The sequence below is a fragment of the Microtus ochrogaster genome, assembly GCF_000317375.1.
Source record: "Microtus ochrogaster isolate Prairie Vole_2 chromosome 6 unlocalized genomic scaffold, MicOch1.0 chr6_random_2, whole genome shotgun sequence".
NCBI lineage: Eukaryota > Metazoa > Chordata > Mammalia > Rodentia > Cricetidae > Microtus > Microtus ochrogaster.
Genome location: NW_004949095.1, coordinates 4,179,379 through 4,187,042, shown reverse-complemented (window position 1 = coordinate 4,187,042; position 7,664 = coordinate 4,179,379). Strand labels below are relative to the sequence as shown.

At 52.2% G+C, this 7,664-nt stretch overlaps 1 protein-coding gene across 2 annotated transcripts in view; it reads left to right on the top strand.

The window, feature by feature from the left end:
- Kiaa1614 (KIAA1614 ortholog) overlaps nt 1–7,664 on the top strand; it is a 35,814-nt gene that overhangs the window by 24,238 nt on the left and 3,912 nt on the right. For both annotated transcript variants that reach the window (XM_026787625.1, XM_026787624.1), the window contains 3 exons: nt 455–707; nt 4,252–4,379; nt 5,068–5,252. In XM_026787625.1, the coding sequence (XP_026643426.1) occupies nt 455–707; nt 4,252–4,379; nt 5,068–5,252 (566 nt within the window). The remainder of the gene's footprint in view (nt 1–454; nt 708–4,251; nt 4,380–5,067; nt 5,253–7,664) is intronic.

The window sequence follows — 7,664 nt, the reverse complement described above, 5'->3', positions numbered from 1 at the left end:
GGGCTATCCTGGGCTCATGACTGTGTGATGTGGTGGGGCTATCCTGAGCTCATGACTGTGTGATGTGGTGGGGCTATCCTGGACTCATGACTGTGCTGTGGTGGGGCTATCGTGGGCTCATGAGTGTGTGCTGTGGTGGGGCTATCCTGGGCTCATGACTGTGTGCTGTGATGGAGCTATCCTGGGCTCATGACTGTGTGCTGTGGTGGGGCTATCCTGGACTCATGACTGTGTAATGTGGTGAGGCTATCCTGGACTGTTCTCCCCAGAAGCTGCTTTCACTCAGCACCTGGCGGTCTGCGTGGCTCCCCTTGCTGCAGCCTGATGGTTCCTCCCTGAGGACATTGGCACTGGTCCATCTGGAGCTTATGGGACCCTAGGAAGCAGGATGCAGCCAGCTCTTGCCGGCCTGTCAAGCCATCTCCAGCCACATTCTGCCCCCCTTGTGTTTCAGAGCATCACCTGAGGCCAGTGCAGGGCATGCGCCACCCTCCACCACCCATTCTGATGGGAGTAAGAAAAGGAGGAGTAGTATCTCCTCCACCCTGGGGCTCAAAAAACTCTTCTCAGCCCTGGGTCACATCCCCCGAGCCAGCCTGGGCACATCCCGGAGCTACAGCGTGGAACAGCTGCAGCCCTCAGCACTAGCTCCCCAGACCAGTACCTCCAAAATGAAGAGAGCCCCGTCATTGCAAATCCTGCATCTGGTAAGTCCCCAGGGCCCTAGACAGGAGCGGCAGTGTTGAGGGTCCTTGCCTGGAGCCTAGTCACGAAAGTGGGGACCTGCTGGTGTCTTCACAGCTGACTCGTAGGGCTTGTGTTCACTGTGTGCAGTACCCCTTAATCCTGTTCTCCCCACCACCTACTCTCTTCTTTCTCCTGCTCCCTCAAATTTGTTGCTTCTACTTCCTGGAGAGTTCCCGGCCTGGTTTCTTTAACCTTTCTCTTGGCCCCAGTAACTCTTTTAATCCACACACAATTTCTTCTTGCGTTCTTTTTTTTAAAAAAATTGTTTTCTCTCTGTGTGTGTGTGTGTGTGTGTGTGTAGCCTGTATGTATGCCTGTGTACCATGTGTATGTGGTACCCACAGAAGCCAGCAGAGGGCATCGGATCCTCTAGGACTGGGTTCTAAACAGTTACGTGCTCGCTAGAGATTGATCCTGGGTCCTCTGGAAGCACAGCCAATGCTCTTAACCATTGAGGCATCATTTCTCCATTTCCCAAACACAATTCATTTCAGTCAGTATTGCTACAGCAGACTTTGGCCCATCCGTTCTGGTCTTTCTTCATGTGACTTCCTTAGTATATCTGAGGTTGCATAACTCTGGCCATCCCAACTGCCCTTGCCAGGAATGCATTCATTTCGTCATTTATCACGTTCAGGATACAGCGCTGTGAGAGGATCTGTGGCCTGTCTGCTTTGATGTCTCATCACTTCCAGAACGCTCTTGGCCTCTGCTGGATAGACCCTTCCAACCGTCATGGTCTGAAGGGATCCTCCTCTGAATGTGTCTCCCCTGCTGACACCTGCTATTTCCTCAGTGCTCCAGGCGTGTTTTTAGAAGACATCACTGTCCTCAGACAGAGGGGCCTTCTGCTCTGTTTACCCTCTCACCAGGGCTCACTCCTCCATGTCTCCCCTCACTGGAGTACGGTATCTGCACTCCCATACCCATCTTAGTCATTAGTCTAGTGTTCCCATTTCACGCTGAGTGAGCACAAGGCGCTGGCTAAATGTCTCCCTCTCCGTGTGCTTAGCAAATCACCCCAGCACAGGAGCCTCGACCAGGAATCCTGCTCTGTACTAGGAGCGTGTTGGTATTCTGTGTATTCTGTCCTCTGCCTCCTCTGTGCAGAGAAGGTGGTGGTCTACAGAGCAAGTTCCAGGAAATCCTGTCTTGAAAAATACAAACAAACAAAACTAAACAAAAAACAAATAAGGGAGAGAGCAGTGGGCAGGCACTGGAGCCTTTCCTTGCAGAGGCCTCGGAAGGAGGAGAATGCAGGGCGAGTGACTGCTGTCATAGGCTCAGCACAGTATCTAGGGGAGGAGATCCATGTGCAGCATCTGCTGTCAGCATGAGTAGAGATGGGAAGGAGAAGCAGAGGGTGAGCTGGGAAGGAAGACACTGTCTCAAGTTAAACATCTCTGGCATTGAACTGTGAGCCGTGGCACTTGGGTTTATTGCCATTGGAGTTTCTGTCTCCAGAAACCCTCAAGGAAAATGACAGTGGGCTAGTGTCTCAGAGGTCTCGCTGCAGTGTAAGCTGAATGACTGAAAGCAGAGAGCCGCCTGGCTAAGGATGGGTCATGCAGGAAGGAAGGTACAGAATTAAAGAACTGAACAAAAAGAAGCATTCCGGTCTCCCCCAGGAGAGCAGATGCCTGAGTATCCCCCCCCCCCCCGCGACCAAACACACCAGCACATACTGTGCCCTCTCTCATGTCCCTGTGCCCTCTCTCATGCTATCTTTTTGGGGGGTGGGTCTTGGGCACCTGTGCCCCTCTTTTCAGTTGGAGAGCTCTTGTCACAGCCTCACTCAGGTGCCAGCTCCTCGTCTGTCCCCATACCTTCGGAACCAAAACATCTCTGCTTAAGGAACTTGTTATAAGCTCCCGGAGCTATCAGCTAACTAGACTCATCCTCACTCACAACTGGAAGCTCTAAGGTGTGTCATGTCGAGTACACCACCAGTGAGCCACACCCCAGCCCCTCCCCTAAGGAAGTGTCCCTAAGGGACTTAGGATCCTGTTCCTCCTGCCACAGCCTCTGAGTACTGGGGAGATTTCCACAGTGAGCTAAGTGCTGAGTTGTTACTGCTTTGATGTGTAGCTCCATCTCTCGGAGCAGTTCCATCTCTTGGAGCAGGTTCTACTGACTTTTGCTAGGTGTCTGGACGTGCAGACCAAGGCTTGTACCTTTGTTTCTTTTGTTGTTTTTTTTTTAATTTTATTTATTTATTAAGGATTTCTGCCTCCTCCCCACCACCGCCTCCCATTTCCCTTCCCCTCCCCCGATCAAGTCCCCCTCCCTCATCAGCTCAAAGAGCAGTCAGGGTTTCCTGACCTGTGGGAAGTCCAAGGACCACCCACCTCCATCCAGGTCTAGTAAGGTGAGCATCCAAACTGCCTAGGTTCCCCCAAAGCCAGTACATGCAGTAGGATCAAAAACCCATTGCCATTGTTCTTGAGTTCTCAGTAGTCCTCATTGTCTGCTATGTTCAGCAAGTCCAGTTTTATCCCATGCTTTTTCAGACCCAGGCCAGCTGACCTTGGTGAGTTCCCGAAAGAACATCCCCATTGTCTCAGTGTGTGGGTGTACCCTCGCGGTCCTGAGTTCCTTGCTCGTGCTCCCTCTCCTTCTGGACCTTATTTGGACCTTGAGATTTCTGTCCGGGGCTCCAATGTGGGTCTCTGTCTCTGTCTCCTTTCATCGCCTGATGAAGGTTAACATTCAGGAGGATGCCTATATGTTTGTCTTTGGATTCACCTTCTTATTTAGCTTCTCTAGGATCGCGAATTATAAGCTCAATGTCCTTTATTTATGGCTAGTTCTCAACAGAAGAACTTCAAATGGCCAAAAGACACTTAAGGTCATGCTCAACTTCCTTAGCGATCAGGGAAATGCAAATCAAGACAACTTTAAGATACCATCTTACACCTGTCAGAATGGCTAAAATAAAAAACACCAATGATAGCCTTTGCTGGAGAGGTTGTGGAGAAAGGGGTACACTCATCCATTGCTGGTGGGAATGCAAACTTGTGCAACCACTCTGGAAAGCAGTGTGGCGGTTTCTCAGGAAATTCAGGATCAACCTACCCCTGGACCCAGCAATACCACTCTTGGGAATATACCCAAGAGAGGCCCTATCATACAACAAAAGTATATGCTCAACTATGTTCATAGCAGCATTGTTTGTAATAGCCAGAACCTGGAAACAACCTAGATGCCCTTCAATGGAAGAAAGGATGAAGAAAGTATGGAATATATACATATTAGAGTATTACTCAGCAGTAAAAAACAAGGACTTCTTGAATTTTGCATACAAATGGATGGAAATAGAAAACACTATCCTGAGTGAGGTAAGCCAGACCCAAAAAGAGGAACATGGGATGTATTCACTCATATTTGGTTTCTAACCTTTGTTTCTTTTGTGTGTCATCAGATTCATGGTTCCAGCAAATCCTATGTTGGGGATCCCTTTCCAGGCTGCTTTTCTCACCTGCAATATTGGGCCTTTCCCACTAGGTGTCACCCTCTCATCAGCATCGGAAAGCAGCTTCCTTCCAGAACCTCCATTCTCTGCTAGGGGGCAAGGGAGATCGGTCCAGCTTCTACCGGGTAGAGGGGTCAGGGGACCCCAGTACACCGAGCAGGTAAGTGTGGCACCGGAACCTAAAGGACAAACTCAGAATCGCCAATGGAGCTAGCCGCTCAGTCCTTTCTTCCCTCAGCACCATAGGCATGAGCAAGTCTGTCCCTTTAAGAGGAGGTGAGGCAGAGTGGTGAGGAGTGACCTCTGTGCTCTTGCCTTGTGCAAGGGAACACTGAGAGGTAGGTTTGCTTTAAGGTGGTGCTGGAAAGCTCGGAAGCCTCTCTCTCGGCTGTCTCAGGACATCCTAAAATCAGCGTACAGAGTTTCTTTATCACAGCCAAAGATCCTTCTAAACACCCAGAAACAGGAACCCCCAGAGGCCCTTGGTTCCTGACCTCTCTGCCCAGGCCCTCTTACCTATCTGCTTTTACCCAGGGCTTCACGGGAAGACTTTGGGCTGGGGAGTAGAGGTAGGGCAGGTAGCTCTTGAGAACACTATATAAAATTTATATATAATTCTCTCTAATACTCAGAGGTCTCTTCCTAAAAATGTTGGAAACCACAGTTCTTGCTTCAAGGCACTTAGCCCTGAGGAGCTGCCAGCAAATGTGGTAGCTGTCTGTCTCTAGCCTAGGGAACCCCAGCCTCTAGTGCCAGGCTCCTAAGTCAGAGGTGCAGGTCACCTTAGGGCCAACAAGGAGCTGGCCCTGGTTCCTGGCCCTATCTTATTGCCTTTGGTCTCTTTGTAGGCCAGCCAAAGCCTTTCCCCATCGTGCCCTCAGCGTGGAAGATGTGGGTGCCCCTAGTTTGGCTCGCACTGTGGGCCGGGTGGTAGAGGTGTTCCCCGATGGCACGAGTCAGCTTCAGCTGCAACGACCCCCAGAGGGCACTTTTGGTTTCCATGTGGCCTACGGCAATGGTCGTCGAGACTCAGGTATGCCTTTGGTAACCTCAGCAGAGTACCCGGGGTGTGGTCAGGTTCCTTCTGGGCTTGGCTGAGCAATGGAGAAAGGCTCTCCTGGTCCCCCCAGAAGCTCTAGCTGCTGTGAGAGCTGAACTGGCAGATTTGATTGCACTGTCCTCTGCTGTCCTGTGACATCTTGAAATCAGAGTCCTCGAGGCTTTTCAGAGAAGCAGAGGAAAACTGCCTGTGCTTGCCAGTTCTCGGCTATTCCTTTGATGTGGTTGATGTATTTCAGTGGCTCCCGGCCTCCAGCTGCTGGTGTGTCTGGGCATGTGGAGTGGGCCTGCCTGTCTGCAATCCTGTCCACAGCCCTCCCTCACCAGCTCCTGGGGGCTTTGTTCAGATGGATGCTGGCTGCAGGCGCCTGGCCGGGTTGCCTGCTGTGTGTCCTAATTCAGTCCCACTGTCACTGAGTTCTTGGTCCCTCTATATCCGTGAGTCCTTCATGGTGACCTGACTTGCCTAGGCCAAAGCCTGTAGTCCAGAGTGCCTTTGAGTACAAGGGACCTTGAAAGCTATCCGCAGGCTGTGCTAAGTGGGGAAGGTTGGGAGGTGTGCTGAGGGAGGGCGGGCAGAGGAAGAAGAGAGGGAGGGAAGGCAAGCCCAGGGCTGTGCTCCTGGGCCCTATGGAGGAGGCTGTCCTGCTCTTGAGTCTCCTAGGTCCGGGCTGTTTAACTGAGAAAGCCCTCCTGCTGCTGGGCTTGTAGCACAGCCTGTGTTCTTGCACCTGTCCCGTTGCTCGCCACCCAGAAGCTTCCAGGAAATATGTGCATCAGGTGCCTTCTCATGTGCACTGTGGCTACGGGGGTCACAGCACCGCAGGGAGTGCACAGACCCCTGACCTCACAGGCAAGCACTCCAGCGAGGGTGCTGGGCCAGTTCTAAAAGTTTGCTTCATCTATTTCGTACTGTGACTGTGACCTAGTGAAAAGCACCAGGAAGCAAATGTAAACACAGCAGGCATGGCAGGCACCTTGGAGACCACGTGAGACATGAGTAGAGATGGGACGCTTGAAGGGTGGAGCTGTCCGGGGCTGGGCGATGAGATTCAGGATCAGAGGTCCTAAAGGCCATGGCATTGTCTGTTGAGAGGCTGCAGGCTGTGCTGTCCGGAGGGACTTGGGGTTCCTCGCTGAGCAGGGCAGGGACCGTCTACTGAGGGAGATTTTAGAGCAGAGGGTTGAGAAGACACAGTGGGACAAGGACCGGCACTAAACCGATTTCCACAGTCGGGAGGCAGACAAAATAGCAGATGGCACAGGGCGGCCGTGGAGATGGTGAGCAGGGACTTTAATCTGGCTGGTTCGCAGTTAATGTGACTTGAACTTCTTGGTGAGAGAGAGAGAGAGACCGAGAGAGAGATTGGGAACAGGAATGGGGTGGGCCTCCCCCAATCTGGACCTGGGGAGGGTCAGATGTGAACACAGGGAGCTGACACTGGGAGAACCAGACAGTGTCATCCAGGCTGTCTCTATGTCCCTTACTTGGAATGTCTTGTCCAGGTGGTGTCCCACTTTTGCGACTGTATTTGGCCACCAGATATCACACGGGGATCTCACGCTAGGCAGTGTGGTGGCTGCTGCTGTTCCCACCACAGGCCCTCCCCGGCTGCTTAGGGCCACTTCCCCTGAACCTCGGAGGAGCCACGGCCCGGGCTGCTCTGGCTCCTTGCTAAGCATCAGTCAGGATGCCAACATGTGTCCCATCTGACACCACACCCATGAAAACAGCAGGCCCTGCCTTCTGGTTCTAACCGACTACAACATAGGCATCCAATATCCTTACCAAAGGCTGCTGCTCCAGCAGACCATAAATGCCAGAGTTGCCTTGCAGTCACGATTTCAGCTGGGAAGCCTACCCAATCTCCCCAAAATGGCTGGACTGACGTCAGTGTCTAGTCTGGCTTGGCTACATTCTTCTGGGCTTTGTCATTCCTCCCCACCTGCCTCTCCTCCTGCACACCAAACACTTCTGTGGGTTCATGTGGGGAGGAGGGGGTGGCTCCCTCTCTCCATGCCAACAGTGTGTAGACCTAGCAGGTAAGCTGTTCAGGCATCAGAAAAAGGAGATCAAGGATAGGGCAGGGCCCCAGTGGAAGAGCCACCTGTCAAAGGATGTCTGCCAAATGACACTTGGTCATTTAGCGGCTGAGCCTCACTGGGAAGGCTCGTGTCGGCCAAGAAGCACAGAAAAGGACATCCAGACTCCGGACAGGAGAGGAAGTGTGTATGCAGCTCAGATCAGCCAAATGGCTGCAAACTTTTAGGTTACTTGAAGGAATTGTAGTCTGTAGAAATAGGAGCGGCGGGCTGCGTCCCGGCACCCGGCCGCCCACATGGCTAGCTCTACCCGAAATAATTACACGGACACTGTGTTTATTTA